The 17,351-nt window shown below is 49.8% G+C and overlaps 1 protein-coding gene across 2 annotated transcripts in view; it reads left to right on the forward strand.

Annotated features, from left to right (window-relative positions):
* Fbxo21 (F-box protein 21) overlaps positions 1–17,351 on the forward strand; it is a 32,560-nt gene that overhangs the window by 7,386 nt on the left and 7,823 nt on the right. Inside the window, exons 4-10 of one of the 2 annotated variants that reach the window (XM_041648174.1) lie at positions 1,834–1,955; positions 4,470–4,616; positions 4,835–4,971; positions 6,627–6,763; positions 10,368–10,547; positions 11,401–11,533; positions 16,035–16,246. In XM_041648174.1, the coding sequence (XP_041504108.1) occupies positions 1,834–1,955; positions 4,470–4,616; positions 4,835–4,971; positions 6,627–6,763; positions 10,368–10,547; positions 11,401–11,533; positions 16,035–16,246 (1,068 nt within the window). The remainder of the gene's footprint in view (positions 1–1,833; positions 1,956–4,469; positions 4,617–4,834; positions 4,972–6,626; positions 6,764–10,367; positions 10,548–11,400; positions 11,534–16,034; positions 16,247–17,351) is intronic. The other variant, XM_041648176.1, reaches the window with a different exon arrangement.

A 17,351-nucleotide genomic window follows, 5' to 3' on the forward strand; every position in this document is an offset into this window, starting at 1 on the left:
ACACAACTGGTATTTGAATTTCACAGAGCCTCTCCAGCTACTTAGTTGTGAATTGATTTTGTGTTCTTGTTTGTTGTGTTCATCTATGTATATGTGAGTAAAATTGTGCCACAGTGCATGAGTGGTCAGAGGACAGCTTGTAGGAACTCGCTCTTCCTTTCTCCCAGTGTAGATCTTGGGGATCATGCTCAGGCTTGGCGCCTTTCTTGCCAGCCTTTCCATCTACTTAGCAATAAGAAATTTGGAGCAAGGTAAAGCTTAGATGGACATATTCTGAACTTAGGTAAGCTACTGTTAGACAGTGGGGAGACCCTGTAGATGACTGAGACTAAAAGATCCCTGAGCAGTTCAGGGATGTGTGCGGGCAGTCACTCTAGAGAGGCTCAGGAGATGGCCACAGAGGCATGAAGTGTGATTGTGCAGCACCTCAGAGCTGTGCTTCTTGGCTTGCATGAGGAATGCGACATTTGCCGCACACCTTTGTTGGGGGTGACTTTCCGCAGCAGAGGTTAACGAGCAGCTGGAACCGACAGCTCTGCTGACTGTCACTGACCTCTGTGAGTGGAGGAGGCCTTACTGTTCACACCATAATCTCGTGTTTGGGAGACCTGATGAAGTGCTTCACACAGAGTCTTCTACACACCCTCGGTGCACAGGTGCCACTGCAGTCTTCTACACACCCTCGGTGCACAGGCGCTACTGTGGCCACTCAGGGTATAGCTGTAAGCAACCCCACATCCCTGCCTTCACAAGCTCGCAGGGTAGCAATAAAAACACACAAGCTGTTGATCTTCTAGGAAGTGGCACGTGCTGGGGAAATGCTGAGTGAACTAGAGTGTAAGGGTTGTGGGGCACCTTTTGAGGTAGGACAGCTATGGAGATGCCTGACTTGGGCCATCTGAACAGAAAGCCAAGAGGAAGTAAGAGAACAGACTGCAGACATCCAGGGAAGGAACATTCCACTGAGGAAGGTGCCAAGGTGACACAGACAGGTCCTAGGTTAAAGGGACAGTGGGGGCAGTTGGAACTGAGATTTCAGAGGCTATGGGGATGGGATGAAAGGACGTGTTATGTCTTTACTAGAAGTTGGGCTTTTAGTGTGAGGAAGTAGAAACTGAAGAAGGGGAGCAGAGGCCATGGCGTTGTAGGTGAGCATCTCTGGAACAGTGCACTGCGTGTCAAGAGGTGATAAGGGAGAGGATGGAAGCAGGAGCTAAGGAGGAGGAGGGTACTGAGACACCCACAAAAACTGGGCCAGCTTTGCCAAGTTAGTGGCAGATGCTCATGTTAGGGTGTTGGAAGAGGGCACTCAAGACATTCAAGAGGTTTGACCCTCATGGGCTAACAGCTTACTGTGACTTTGGGAATAGTGACTCACTAGGAGGAAGTCTTGGGATGCCCCCCAGTTATCTAGGCAAGTATGGAGTAGCAACTGCATGTGCAGATTTGAGTTCTTTGGAAAACTTCTTCAGAAAGTAACTTCTGGAAAGGTGGCCGTATCAGATGCACCTGAAGCCATGGGGTAGAAGGACTCCCTGAGTGCACCGAGCACAAAAGGAGAAAGGAGCAGCCTGTGTCCTGAGTGTCAGAGCAGGCCTTGGGGACAGGACAGCACAGTATACCTCACCTCCCAGGATGCCGTTGACAGCCTTCCTCCAGAGACAGGGTGTAAATGTCTCTGTGCCATTGAACCATCAAGTCAGGGTGCAGAGCACTCTGCCAGCAGCAGTGCAGATGTGTGTCAGCTGTGTTTGTCTTGTTAAAGTGGGGTATATGATATGAAGGGGGGCTGGGCAACTGAAGTTCTTAGTGGCTTGATTGATTGCTTTCCAGGAAAGCTTTGACCTGGAAATACTACGCAAAGAAAATTCTTTACTACCTGCGGCAGCAGAAAATCCTGAACAACCTCAAGGCTTTCCTGCAGCAGCCCGATGATTATGAGTCGTATCTGGAAGGTGGGTGTTTCCGTGCCTGTGAGCAGGGGTCTTTGGCAGCTGAGCAACCTTTTAAGAGCTTGTGACAACTGTCCCTCCTGGTAGGGGAGAAAGAAAGCCATGCCAGTGGGCTTCAGGAAGTTGGATCACAGAGCACACAGCACTCAAACTTCCAGCAGATTCCAGTGGCATCTTCTGCGTCAGCTCAAGTGATCTAGTGTCTTGAGTCATCACCAGCTTAGTGACAGTTGAGGACTGGATGCTCAGTCAGGAAAGCACTTACCACACAGGTGTGAGGAGTTGGTTTCTGCCCCAGGACCCGTGTAGAAAGCTAACTTGGTGCGTGCTTATAACCGCAGCCCTGGGGAGCTGGAGACAGGACTCTTGCAGTTCTCTAGTCAGTGAGCTTGGCAAAAACAAGATGGACAGCTCCCAAGGACAGTGCTGAGGTTGACCTCTGCCCTCAACATAAAGAACATGGCCTGCAGAATGAGTGACCTTTGGCTAGTGGAACCAATTCTTCCCGCTCAAAACTGTTACTTCAGATGTCCTCTTGTCCTATTTACCTGTGTCCTGAAGCAGCTGGGGATTAGTGAGGACAGGCAGCGCCTGGGAGTAATGTGGCCTATGGCCTGAGGCATGACCTGACTGGGGATTAGTGGGCTCTTAGGAGAATAGTAAGAAAATGTGACTTGGCTTTTTAAACACTGTCTTAATTCTTAGGAAGAAGCCTCCTGTGCTGTGGTTGTGAAGTGTGTGTTTATGTAGCCTCCCTGCTCCTGGGGATCACTAGATCGGTTGACTTCCCCCCTCACTGGTGTTCTAGGTCACAACCTGTCCAGTATGGTTCTCCAAGCACTCAGCAGCCTCTCCGAGGAGTCCTGCCTTTCCCTGGGCATCACTGCCAACTGTCCTCCAGTCAGCCAGTGTGCCTGACCCACTTGTCCCCATCGCTGTAGGACCTGCCTCATGTTTTCTGAATGACCGCTTGCTTCTCAGGGCCCTCTGTGGTCTGGTCCTCCCCTAGTGTCACACCTTTGCAAATTGTTCTGTGGTGTTCTGCTTCTGAATCCAGGCCTTTGCCTGGAGATGCTCAGCTTTTCTTCCTCACGGTGGCAGCACTGTTCCTGTGGTCCCCTGCCCTTCAGCTCAGGGCTCACTTCTGTGAGGTTCAGCTGATCCCTGCAGAGCTCACTGGCTTGAGCAGCTGGGGCTGCTGTGACTGTCACAGGGACTGCTGTACCCCTTCTGTGTCCAGTGTAGTCACTGTATTTCTTTGCTTTTTGTTTTGCTTGAGATGCAGAGCACAGCCTAGCTGTCAGCCCGTCCTCAGAATACTAGGTATGCCCAGCCCTTTAAGTGGTTTGTTATGTTCCAGGCCTTGAGTAAAGATCTCCACAGCCCACAGTGCCTAGTGGAGATACATGCTAATGGTTGAAGGTCTGATCTTGACTAAAAGGAAATAGAAAATCTTGTAGTTAAATGGAAAGAAAGTCATAGCCGTCCTCTTGTCTGCTTCATACTTCGGAGGGCTGGAGTTCAGTTCTTTTGAGGTGTTTGTTGTTGTTCTCTTTTGTTTCAGGCAGAATCCTGGCTGGCTGTGTTGACCAGACTGACCACAAACACACAGAGATCCTTCTGCCTCAGCCTCCTGAGTTCTGGGATTAAAGCTGTGCCATCATGCCAGCTTTCATTTAACAGTTAAGATTAGTAAAGCAGTTTTCTTCGTTTTTGTAGGTTTATATGAAAAATAAATACTTGTTTTACAGTTTTCAAATACAAAGTTTCGGTTTTCACAGTCCACCCAGGTCACTAGAAAGGCAGTAGAAACCTCTTGAGTGGCTAGAGGGGAGTGCTTGTTCCAGAACCTCAACCCTGGCTAGACTCCAGCAGCCACTGAAGCATGAGCAGTGACTTACAGACAATCCCTATAGCCTAGGCTGGGTCTCCTGATGCCCTGAACTGCCTTCAGCTTCTTAAGAGTGTTGGTAGAACAGGTAGGTCCTGAGGTAGCCTGTTGTATCTTGAATTTAAAAGATCACTGGAAGACTTTCAAGTAAAAATGTTCTGTGACCAATGATGACTTAGGCATGGTATGAGGTTGGCTGAGCCTGAGGCCAGCAATGAAATGGGCCTGCTCTATGTAGGCCATCAAATCTTCTTTAATGAGGTCTCTTTGACGTTCCTGCTCCCAGCTTAGTTGTTAGGAGGAATTGCCTTAGGAAGTCTTTAGTGGTAGGGTTTAGAGTGTGGGAGATGAGTGGCCTGAGGGCGTTCTTGCAGGCATTTGGCACTCTTCACAATAGGACATGGGAATCATGACCTCCAAAAAAATGGTTTGTTTTGTTTTCTTAGTGGTGTATGGAGTGCTTTGTGGTGAAGGCATCTGATCTTCCCTTGCTGTGTTAGGGTTTTGCCTGGCATCTAGGGTGGGAGCTGGTGTGGTATGAGAAGTCACAGCCCCAGGTGCTGGTTCAGTAACACGCTACTACCAGTCAGGTAGAAAGCAACACTGACTGCCCTTCTCACCCACAGGTGCCGTTTACATCGACCAGTACTGCAACCCTCTCTCCGACATCAGCCTCAGAGACATCCAGGCCCAGATCCACAGCATCGTGGAACTTGTATGCAAAACCCTCCGTGGTATCAACAGCCGCCACCCCAGCCTGACCTTCAGGGCAGGTGTGGAAATGCTGTAGCTGACCCTGGGGGTGGCTGTCTGAACGGTGTAAAGCACTGTTGCCACCCTGTCTCCATTCCCAGCCCGGCAGCACTTGACTGTCTCGCATGCCCTTGCCAGTTGCTGTGTGTTCAGGGTGTGCCTTGCTTGTGTTTGGGGTGTGAGTGTTTGGGGTGTGCTTGTTCATGCTTGTGACCCAGAGGAGATCTCTGTGCTGCAGGCGAGTCCTCCATGATAATGGAGATAGAACTCCAGAGCCAAGTTCTGGATGCCATCAACTATGTCCTGTATGACCAGCTGAAGTTCAAAGGGAACCGCATGGACTACTACAATGCCTTGAACCTGTACATGCACCAGGTATGTGTGGCTGAGTTCCCTCCCACAGCTGTGGGCTCTGCAGCATCCTCTGTGTGCTCCCTGTAAAAGCACCATTAGATGCCTAAGCCTGCAAGTGTGCACACACATGGGGTTCAGACACTGTTAGGGAAAGGGTGGGTGTGTAGGTTCTGTGCCCCTACTTTCTGCATTTGCAGATTTTGGTGCTCCAGGGTGCTCCATCCCTGGCTCCCTTTTAGGTAGACAGGAGTGACTGTGTGTGTGCAGGCACATGTCCTTTGGACTCTGATGGGCTGTCCACTTCCTACTGACAAATGCTGTTGTCTTTCCCTTGTCTCAGTGAAGCCTGTTTTCCTCTGTCATAGGATAGCATGGTGGGTTAGATCTGCTACAGGATGTTTTTTAATTTAAATTTTATATATATATATATTTTCCCCCCCACCCCGAGACAGTGTTTATCCGTAGCTTTTTGGTTCCTGTCCTGGAACTAGCTCTTGTAGACCAGGCTGGCCTCGAACTCACAGAGATCCGCCTGCCTCTGCCTCCCGAGTGCTGGGATTAAAGGCGTGCGCCGCCACCGCCCGGCTAAATTTTATATATATTTTTTAAAAGGTATCAAATCCTATTATAGATGGTTGTGAGCCACTATGTGGTTACTGGGAATTGAACGCCCTGGTCCTCTGGAAGAGCAGCCAGTGCTCTTAACTGCTGAGCCATATCTCCAGCCCCTAGGATGGCTTTTTTTAAGCCCTGTAAATGGAAATAGACATTTCTGTGTTTCAGTTTGCTCAGTCTATGATTGTGAGTGTTGAACCGCACAGCCTGCCTCTGTTGGCCTGGAAGCCTATGGCCCAGCTACATCAGCCACACACCTTTGATGTCCATTTCCTTATCTGTCCTGTTATCTGTAACATGGTTTCTGTTGTCATATCACAGACATTTTTACACACTTGCTTTCTGGTAGGAGGAGGCCAGCAGGCTGCCTGTAAAAGACCTGGCAGTAAGTCAGTCCAGGTTCACAGGCTATGTGGTCTGTGTGCTCAGTTCTGTCTTACTGGGTGAAAGGGCGCAGGCAATTGGAATCTTGGGTGGCTGTGCTCCCTTTGTGCCAGCAGAGCTATGTGGACATAGAACGTGCTGGTTACAGTTCTTTGCCAATTTTGAGATAAACTCTCACTCGGTAGCCCAGGCTGGTCTTGGACTGTCTGTTCTCCTGCTTAGTCTCCTGGGTGCTGGGATTATAGGCATGGCCCATAGGACCTGGCTTCTGTTATTTTCTTGTCACAAATGGTTTTGTTTTTAGAATATTTTAAAAATTTGAAAATTCAGGTATGTGTAACAGCTAAGTGGTGGGACACTTGCCCAGAGTGCACAAGGCTCCAGCTTCCATACCTAGTCCTGAAAAAACAAATAAAAGCTAAAAGCAAGGAATTGGGTGTGGGGATGGTACACATCAGCAAGGCCAGCACTTGGAAGACTGAGGGAGCAGGGTGGCTTTGTAAGGAGACCCTGTCTAGGGGCTAGGAGAAGAAGAGGCAAACTTCTGCTGACTGAGAAACACCCAGTATGCTGGATTCGGTCCCTGATCTAAATGTAGCTCTGGAGCTAGCATGGGGTGCCAGGCACTTCGAGCCAGCCCCTGGCCCTCCTAAGCCTCCGCAACCTTCATCCCTCAGGTATTGACCCGCAGAACAGGAATCCCCATCAGCATGTCTCTGCTATACCTGACCATCGCCCGGCAGCTGGGTGTCCCGCTGGAGCCTGTCAACTTCCCAAGCCACTTCCTCCTGAGGTGGTGCCAAGGCGCAGAAGGGTGAGCCATCTTTACCATGTTTAACGGGTGCTGAGGAGCCAGGTTCTGGTGTTAAATTAGGTATTACCAAGCAGGCATCTGCTTCTGAGGGACCATGTTGAGATTCTGGTAGTGATGCTGCACTGTAGTGATGCGAGGCCTTAAGTGGGGGGTGACAGCCCTGCTCTGGATGCTTCTCTGTTTCTTATACAGGCAGGCATAGGAGTCTATAATAGCTCAAAATCCTAACTTACAAAAAAGGTCTGTGGCTGTTATAGTGTGAAGGTAAATCCCGTCAAAGGTTCTTCCCTTTTCCCCTCAGCCGCAGAAACAGCCTCCTCCTCCCACACTTGTGCCCATCTTAGAGAGAGGAGCACCGGAGTGGGTTGCTTACAGCCTGGCTGAACTCTGTCGTGTTCTGGGAGTGCCCTGTGTCAGCTCAAGTCCTCTGCCTCTCCTAAAGAGAGTCTTGCCCAGGGAGAACAGCTCTCCTCCACATCAGGGGGAAACACATCCCGATGCCCTGTCCTGGACTCTGGGGTGAGCAGTCCCTGAGCTTTGAAGCCAGGTAGGGCTTCTTCGGAGCCAAACAGGGCCAGTGTTCTCTGTAAACACTGGCTTGAAGACTTCAAGGACAGCTTTCACTGCATGTGTGCTACACACACACACACACACACACTTGCCCTCTTAGTCTCCTGCTTTGTAGAAGAGAAGTGCAGCTGGACTCCACACGCTCCTCAGTTTCAGAAGGCATTTCATGACGTGTGAAGCCTCCCCCCAATCCATTACTTTGGGTTTCTTTAAATTACTATAGACTCTCATTATTTTCCAAATGTGTGGTCCTGTAGGTTAGTGTTTGCAATCTATTAAATACAATAGGATGTCTACTTCCTATTGTATTTAATAAGAAAACTCATTTGCAGCCCTGGTAAGCTTACCTATCTCCTTGTGCATCTGTAAGATACCCATGTGACATCCACTAAGGGTCCTGCATGATCTGAGCATTTCTGGCTCATTTCATTTCTAGTGTAAGGCCCCTTATGCACGTTAGTGACTTATTAAGGGCAGTCTTCAGTATGGCAATAGTATTTTTCTGTATAACACAAATGAGTAGAGTTTTATTTTTTACTGTGTCGATTCTTTGAGACAATGACTCACTGTGCTACCCAGGCTGTCCTGGAACTTGGAATCCTGCTTCAGCCTCTCACCTTGAGTGCTAGTGTTACAGAGCTGAGCCACCACTCCAGACTTAGACAGTGCAATAATTTGTTAGTACCTGAAGTCCTGTCTGCTTGGGAGGCTGTGGCAGGAGAATCACTTCACTCAAGGATAGGGAACTGTAAAAGCCTGAGCCACCAGTGGCGATGCTGGCATATGCACAGCTCTTGTTCACAGCTGGGCTCCGTCCTCCCTGTCCATGCTGTACTCTGAGCCCTCCTACCTGGCAGCACAAGACCCACTGTTCAGATCTTAAAGTGCTTTGGCTGTTCTTAGCTTTCAGTTTTCCATACGGATTGAGAATCAGTAGCATAGGAGGCCTGTGTGGAGTGGGAGGCTGAGGCAGGAGTTTGTGGCCAGCCTGAGCTACAGTCTAGCCCCTGCATCAAACAAGAAAACAAACACAAAAATTCTGCTTGAATATTGATTGAAGCTCAAAACTGCCTCTGACTGGTTCTAGCTGGTTCTGGCTCTAAGGTGAAGATCCTGCAGCCTCCTGCTGTCTGTGATTCTGGTTCTGGAAGTCCATCACCAGGAAGTTGTTTACCCTTTCCACACGACTGTGTTAGGGTTATCCTGAGCTACCAAGTGTTTTGTTTCTAGCTTTGGCTGGTACTTGTATACAGGCCTGGCCTTCAGGGCTTGGCTGCGTGAGTCTTCCATACAGATGGTTTGTAGGTCTGGCTTTTAGTGACACAGCACAGTATCTGAACAGTGCTGTTCTGTTTTCTCTAGCTTAGTATGTTGGCTTTGTATGCTGTTGACCACATAGCAGTGCCCTTGCCTCAGGATGATTTTTGAGGATTTTTGTTGTTTTTTGTTTTTTAACTCTGTGTGTGTTTCGGGGGGGGGGGTGACAACTTGTGGGAGAGTCAGTTTTTTCCTTCTGCTGTTTGGGTCCCAGGATTGAACTCAGGGCCTTGGACTTGGCAGCAAGCACCTTTACCACTGAGACATAATGCTTCTCCCTTCCACATTAGCTTGCTGTTTGGTGTGACATCTTTCATTGGTGTCATCAAAACTGCCTTCTGAATTTCTAATTTTGTAAATTTTTGTTTGTGGTGTTTGATGTTTTGCATATTGAGACATGGTCTCACTCTATAGCACTGGCTGGCCTGGAATTTGCAATATATATCAAACAGGCCCCCAAATCACAGAGATACTCCTGCCTCTGCCTCTGCCCTGGGATTGAAGTCATGCACTACTGTGCTTGGGTAATTTTGCTGAGTTGTACACATATATAGACATTAGATTTTTTTCAAGGATGTATTTTTTATTATCTGTACATGTTTTTCCACTTGGTCTTTATGTATAGGAGTAGCTGTTTGGATTTTGTTGAGGGGCTTGATTTGTGCGTGTGCTGCAGATTGAACTATGCCTTATCACTGAGGTTTACCTGTCCCCGAAATGATTTGTGTCCAGCTCTATATTCCTGGGGCACAATTAGTCCAAATATTTATATATATATATATATATATATGCCCTAGCACTTAGCCCCATGCACATTTTGTCTGTGTGTTTTACATCGTGATGACCTCGGCTTGTCACTCTTGTATGCTTATCATAGGAAGTTCTGGCCTTGCAGCAAATGCTGACAAGTTCTGTGCTCTTTTAGAACATTTATATAAGTCTCAAGTCTTTGCCAAAAGTGGGCTATGAACACAACTCAGGAAAGAAATCCAACTGAGACAGTTAGCAGCCAAAGAGAAAATGTTATGTGATTGTGGTGGGCATGGGATCAAGATTGCTCAGAAGAAGCTGCTGTCCCCAGCACTCCTTGAGCCTTCCAGAACACACTTGGCAGTGCTATGAGAATGTGAGCAGATCCAGCCTGAGGTTGTGTGGGCAGAGGAGGACCACATCCTGGGCTGGGACTCCTTAAGTTTTCTTAGGTCCATGTAGGCCCCAGATCCCCAGACAGGCTGCTGTTTGCCACTTGGTTGTTAGCATACATCTTGGTCATCATGTCTCATGTCTCTGTCATTGTTCTTTGAACTCCTGACTCAGGGCTGTAGGGCTCTGGCCAGCTATCAGTCAGTAAGCATGTTTCCCTCTGCCACCTGTTTGTGTGTTTATTATCACTGTGTGTGCATGCACAGCATACATGTAGAATCAAGGACAGCTTGTTAGAGTCAGTTTTCTCCTTCTACCATTTGGGTCCTAGGGATCAAACTCAGATGGTCAGGCTTGACAGCAAGCACTTTTATCCACAGAGCCATCTTCCTTGCCCTTCTGCTTCTAAAGAACAGGGCAGTATGGTCACCACAGCCAAGACTGTTGAGAATCGGGTTTAAAACTCTCCAAGGCCTTGATGTTATTGGTGAAAGCAGTAAAATGGTGCTGTGACCTCCACCTTGGACTCCTCCTTCAGGGCTATAATTGTGACTTCTTGGCTCTCCTTGGGCAGGGCAACCCTGGACATCTTTGACTACATCTACATAGATGCTTTTGGGAAGGGCAAGCAGCTCACAGTGAAGGAGTGTGAGTACTTGATTGGCCAGCATGTGACGGCGGCATTATACGGCGTGGTGAACGTGAAGAAAGTGCTGCAGCGGATGGTGGGCAACCTGTTGAGCCTGGGCAAGAGGTGAGGGCCTGGCTTCCACTGCTCCTGCGCAGTGTGGGCCTTCTTTCTAGGGTTTGTGCAAAAACGAGAAGCTTGTTTAATGAGCTGCCCTGTGGTAACTGCTTCTGGGACATCAGCCATGCATTTGTTGGTGCCGAGAAGCCACCCTCTGATGTTTGCAGTGGACTTAGCTCTGCTCAGACACTGAAGGCATTTTTTGGAAGTCAGTGTCTTAGAGTGGCAGAGGTGGTATCCTCCTTTCAGGTGCTATGATCTCTGACCTTACACCCTCCTGTAAGAGAGCAGAGTCCGAGGTTAACTTTGCTCCATAGTTCAAGGAAACCTGTTTTGGGAAAGTGTATGATGCAACCAGTTTCCTGATGCCTAATAGGATTTACCAAGCAGAACCCGTTTTTAATAGGCTGTTTTAGAACAATTGTCAGTTGGTGCATGAGTGAGCAAACGCAGAGGGGTCTGTCACCTTCTGTCCTCATGTGAATGGAGCTTGTCCACTGCCCAGCCCCCAGCACCAGAGCAGACACTTGTTACCAGTGCTGACCCCGGATTGACAAGTATAACCAGGGTCACGTCTATTGGTGTCAGCTCTGCGAGTCTGGACAGTGTCACCCTGGGTAGCTCTACGGCCCTCGGAGCCTCTGCTCTGCTCTGCGGTTCTGGATCTGTGTGTGCTGCTGAGGTGACTGCATGACGAGAGCAGGTTTGACGTGGTACAGGACTTATGTTCAATGTGGGTTCTGTCAGAGCTTCACAGTGCTGAGCAGTGGAGTCAGAAAGCCTTGGGAGTCTGTATCAGTTGCTTTTAGACTTCATTGGGAAGCCCACACTGAGGCAAAGGTAATTTCTTCTCCCCCAGGGAAGGCATTGACCAGTCCTACCAGCTCCTCAGAGACTCTTTGGACCTGTACCTGGCAATGTACCCGGACCAGGTGCAGCTCCTGCTCCTCCAGGCCAGACTCTACTTCCACCTGGGCATCTGGCCAGAGAAGGTAATTATCTTACTTTGATGCTCAGCCCTTGCCTTAGAGAGGAAAGCTACAGCTGCACCAAGGTCATCCTCCTGTTCCAGGGAGTAAGTTCAGATTTGTTCCATCTCCAGTCCTGACCCACTAATGAAATGTTTTTCTGTCTTCTGAGAAGCATTAGCTCTGTCACCAGGAATGATCCCTGAGCACTGGACACAAAGTTCTGTCCTGCCTCTTCCCCTCCCCCCATGGTGCTTTCCTAGAGTCACCTGACTCTGCAGGGAGAGGTGGGACAAGGTGCTGGCTTTGCTGTAGCTGTTGGGCACGGGATGATCCAGAGGCCGGCTGAGGCTTCTTATTGTCTGGTTCTGGGTGCTCATGCTATAATCCCCACATCTGGCAGTGAGTGCCATAAGGAAGCTGCCCATGGAGCCCAGAGCTGGCTTTGGGTTCCCTGCGTGCATTCTTGTGTGCGTCTGAGTGTGCCAGAGTCTAGACCATTCCCATCCCATCCTTGGTCTGGAAAGAGGTCATCAAGCCATTTGTTTGTTCACAATGCCTGTAGAGGGCATTTGTTCTGAACCTCCGCTGGAATGTTCCCCAGAGTTTAGAGATGGAAAGGGTCTTTCTGCAGAAGGTAAATCTCTGGGGGCTGGAGAGATGGTGCAGCTATTAAGAGTACTTACTGCTCTTGTAGAAGGCCTGAGGTTCAGTTCCCGCGTGCACATGACTGCCCTCAACTACCTGTAACTGCAGCTCCAAGGGATCCAGTGCTCTCCTCTGGCCTCACACCCCCACACAAACATATCCACATAATTAAAATCTTTTAACATTTATTTTTAAAATGAAAGCAAGTGCCCTCATGAAGTGTCTATACTGGGTCATCAGTTCATGGCTGTAAAGATATATACTGGGTCACAGGCATGGGCACTCCAGATTCCTTAAGAAAAGATGTCTCCCATGGCCAAGCAGACAAGTGCTCTGGAGGAGTGCACCCTGGGGACTGTCGCCCATGCAGCAGCCCAGGGTTTAGTCCTTTGAGTTTGTTCAGCCAGTTCTGTTTGTTGAGGGATTTCGGGAGCAGTCAGGAAAGAGAGAGCAAAGGTCCTTCACTGAGCTGTCCCAGTTGAATAGCAGGTCCAGTCATAGGAATAGCCTGTCCCTGGGTCTTTGTGACTGAAATGCTCAGTGCTATCTTCATAGTCTACAACTGACTTGCATAGTTCCCCTGGGGACCCTCCCACTGGGGAGCAGCATCACTCAAACCAGGTCCCTTTTTCTTCTGGCACATACTGCCTGGTGGAACATCTGGACCCAGTCCTTTTGTTCTGAGCTAGGACCCCACCTCAGGTCATGGCAACCAACTTAGGAAATTAACACCCAAGACCACCAGAGAAGTCCTTAGGTGCCCATGTCATTAGACACTTCTGGAGGAGAAGGAGCTCAAAGGGTGGTTAAGCCTGCAAGAGGCATGGGGGAGGGGTGTATCAGCCTGTGGAACATGGGCTGTTTGTTACAGGTGACCTGTCCCTGAGCAGGACACCTACAGGTTGCCTCACTTTTCTCTTTCTAGTTTGTGAAGTCGGGAAGAGCTGCAAAGCCCATCCTCTTGGTCCCTGAGGCTGTGGTGGGAGGGTAGAGCCAGGTGGTCATGTTTGTGAATGTCACTGCTTCTGCTGAAAGCCGCCCTCTGTCCTCTCAGCTGTCTTGTGTTTTCAAGTCTGCAGTGCACTGAGTCTACCGCAGGGGTCACCCTGAGGGTCACCATGGCTAAGGAGCAGCCCCTGCACTGAGTGCTGCCAGAGCCCCAGTGCACGTGACTGTGACTCACGTGCTTTCTATGCAGCGCAGGAAGCGCCCCTCCTCCCTTCCCTGGGATGAGCCCTGTGGGCTCGCCTGTGGCCACCCTCCGATCTACTCCCTGCCTGTTTACCACATACTTGTCCATTGCCCCCCACCTACCTTTGCTTCTGTATCTCACTCCCAGCCCTCCCTCAGGCTCTGTTCTGGCCAGCCACTCTTCTGTTGCTGTTGCAAGGCCAGGAAGTGGCCATGCCCTTTCTCCTGCTTCTTTGTTGCTCCGCCTGCTACATGGCCACTGGTTCCCAGGCTCCTCTGGTCTTTTCCTGGGTCTCCTTGTGAGGCTTTACACATAGATGCTCCCTAGGAGTCCTCTACCCTGTGGACTGTCCCAGGGGCTTCCTTCAATGCCTCTTTTATACCTGGACAGGGGAGGGAAGACACAGCCACTGGTCTCCCTACTTGCCTTCTTGTTGTGTGCATGGCAGTCAGGGTCTTGACAGGACAGACTGCTCTCTGAGTGGCTTCCTGCTGCCCTAGGGACACTTTTCTTACCCTGCAGTGTGACTCACAATTCTCCGTGGTTCCGTCCCACCTGTCTGACTGTCCATGTCCCACATCTGTGTGGTGTGTGTGCATGTGTGCCCGCGCCCATCCCCATGCCCCCCTTAGGAGGAGTAATGCGCTCCTGCTGTGTTCACCTTGCACATGCTGCATTCCCCTTTGCTGACCCTGCAACTCCATTGCTGCCCCAAGCTCTTTACACTGAACCAAGTTCTCCCAGGACAGGGTGTACACAGTGCGCTCCCCACTAGCCATTCTCTGTGCTCCCAGCCTGGTCTTGGCATGTAAAGGCTGCCCTGAGAAGTTCCTGTTCAGGAGTGATTGGGTGACTGTATGTAGTTCCCCTGGATGTCAATGAAAGAAACTCCCAGAGCTTACAGACTTTCCAACGCGAGGCTAGCGTTCTACTCCAGAAGTGGGTGTTTAAAGAATAGGCTGTTTGGGCTGGGAGAAAGTGCCATGGTAAGCTGTGTAGAACTGGCCTAGGACCACCCAGGGCAAGCAGCATTCTGTGCCAGCAGACAGTCTACCAGCAAACAGCTAAGGGGAACCAAGAGCTCAGAGTGAGACTTTGTAGACAGGTGGGACTCATGCACACAGGGCAGTGGACTCGTGGACTTGGAGCTGCCTGTCAGTGGATATGTGGACTTGGGGCTGTCTTCTGTGGGTGCTGAGCCACAGCCTGTGTTGCTGTGTGGCCAGAGGAGGAGTGGTAGAAGGGAGTGCCCCTGAGCAAAAGTGCTCCTCCCAGCTCTCTCCCTGAGCTTCTGAGTTTTTGTTTTGTTTTTTATTTGGGCTTGTTAATGTTTTTGAAACAGGGTTACAGTATGTAACCTGCTCTGACCTTGATCCTACTTCCCAGTGCTAGGATTATAGATGTAAGTCACTGTGTTCAGCCAAGGCCTGTAGCTTTGGCTGGGAACATGATGTCCACTGTCAGCATTGTCCTTTGTAAACACACCAGGTCCAAGTCACATGTACCCTCACTCTCAACCTCACACATCCATGCAAGGAGCCAAAACTCTCTGTCTTATAGTCTGAGTGTGGGCCACCTTTGTGCCCTGAAGAGTCTATGTCTGGCTGTGTGCATAGTGGCAGAGGTGCAGCTGTTGTTCCTGGCAGGATCCACAGAAGCTCACTGTTAGATGGGTGCTCTCAACTGCAAAAGACAAATGCCCTGAGCACCTCACTTTAAGAGCGCCCCTCCTGGAGGTGGGATATAAACGGGGGCTGGCTTCTGATAGATTTTTGTTGAAGCAAGCTTTGGGGTGTTTAGGGTACTGACACTCCACCTGCTGTTTTTCATGTTAAGTTTCATCACAGTAATTAAAATGATTCTATTGTCATTCCCTGGCACAATGGAAGTTGAGACCATGGGCCAAGGATCATACCCAGGGCCACGTCTTTGTAACCATCTGACCTCAGACCAGCATTTAAACTCACTGAGCCAAATTTCTTTCTTGCAAATCAGTAGTGGCTGTGCAGTACCACACCTGATAGGCATCCAGTTCTTCACCAAGAATTACCAGGAGCCACTACATTGCTTTGGAAGGTGAGGGTGGACTTCAGAATAATTGCAGAGGTACCTGGTTGTCAGTGTGACAGGAAGCAGCTGGTTGACTGGTGTGGGCCTATAGTTGAGGTTACCTGTCCTGTTAAGCCAGTCCAACTCAGAACTCATAAAACAAAAAGGACTGGTGTGTGCTGTGCTCAAGCATCACTGGGTGTGGGTCCAAGCGTGTTGGTGCGCATCCCCATACTGTGCTTGAGCCTGACTTAAGGGAAGCACTGTGAGCAGCAGACAGACCACAGGGCCAGCTCTGCTCCCGCTGCCAGCCTCAGTTCTACAAAGGTGACTGTTTAAATGCTGCCATCCGGAGGCTTGTAAGCTTGCCTCATCTCGTGAGTGACATCTAATTAGGAGCGACTTGCCATGCACCAAGACAGTTCCGCCAGGCATCTTTTTGCCTTGGTTAAGGGGTCTAGCGGTTTTTTCCTCTTAAAGCAAGAATGACAGGATAGAATGGTTTCCATACTTTGGGCCATTACGACTCCTGGTTCACAAGTGGCATGCTGTCGCTGGTCTTTGTCAGGCTACATGGGTAGGTGTCGATCCTACGCTTCGGAAAAGAAAAGGCCTGGCGAAAATATTATCTCCTAGTCTTTCTGTCTTGTCTTGAAGGTGCTTGACATCCTCCAGCACATCCAGACCCTCGACCCCGGGCAGCACGGGGCGGTGGGCTACCTAGTGCAGCACACACTAGAGCACATTGAGCGCAAGAAGGAGGAGGTAGGCGTGGAGGTGAAGCTGCGCTCTGAGGAGAAGCACAGAGATGTCTGCTACTCCATCGGGCTCGTTATGAAGCATAAGAGGTGAGTACCTACTCCTGGCCTCTGTGACAGCCACACCGCAGAGGGAAGAGGATCCCAGAGGCACACCCTGGTACCTCCGATCATTTCACCGAGCACCTACCACAGGCGAGACAGCATGGCCCTGTCTGCACCCTGCTTCTAACTGAAGTGTAATGTCTTTCATTTACTCTAATTGCTCCTAGAGTTTGTATGGGGCGCTGAGAGTTGAGCCTAAGGACTGAACAAGCTAGAAACTCACTGAGCTGTGATCTCAGTTCCTCCTCCTTTTGCTGTCCCTTCTCCGTTCCCTGCCATCTCTGATTTGGGTTAGCAGGGCTTTCCTGAGCTCTAGTCCTGCCCGTGTCTGTTGACCAGGCAGAATCTAACTCCAGGGTGCTGGAGCTGTGGAGCTGTGATCACTACCCCGCAGCATGCCCTGGGTGTGCTCATAAACCCAGCAGCAGGTGGCACTAGGTCTTGTTTTTTCCATCTTCAGGATTCCCTCACTGGCAAAGGTGGTTCTTTCTGGCCACATGGTCTTCTTTGCTGACATCTGGCTTCTCCCCACCCCTCCATTATCTTTGTGAGGATAACCAGCAAATGCTGTGATTTCCGTTCATTTAGTGAATGCTTTCTTCTTAGCTCTCTTAGGGAAATTTCCAGACATGTAAGAGTGGAGAGAAGGGCACATGAGGCAGCTTAGCTCCTGGTGTCCTGGCTTCAGCAGTGAATCACCTCCTCTTCCTCAGTTCTGGACTATGAAGCTGACATTGCGCACATTGACCCCAGCCATTCAGTTGGCCTCTCTAAAGGAGGGGGAGGGAAAAAGGACTCCCTTCTTACTCTTACCCTCATCTTACCTAAGATAGCCTCTTGCTCTGCTTCAGAGTTTCTCTATAGCCAGGCATGGCAGTGCACGCCTTTAGAGACAGGCAGATCTCTGTGAGCTTGAGGCCAGCCAGGGCTACATAGTGAGAGCCTGTCTAGACACAAACAAATAAAAAAGGTTATTTTCCAGATAAAGTGCTTTGTTGGTGGTAAGAGGAGGATTTGTGAAGAGGGTCAGGGTGTTCTGAAAAGTGACTTCCCTTGGGGTAAAAGCAGGTAATAAACAAAGGGCATGAAA

This window comes from Microtus oregoni, unplaced genomic scaffold, assembly GCF_018167655.1.
Source record: "Microtus oregoni isolate MIOR12 unplaced genomic scaffold, Mior012 000003F_ref0000135, whole genome shotgun sequence".
Classification (NCBI taxonomy): Eukaryota; Metazoa; Chordata; class Mammalia; order Rodentia; family Cricetidae; genus Microtus; species Microtus oregoni.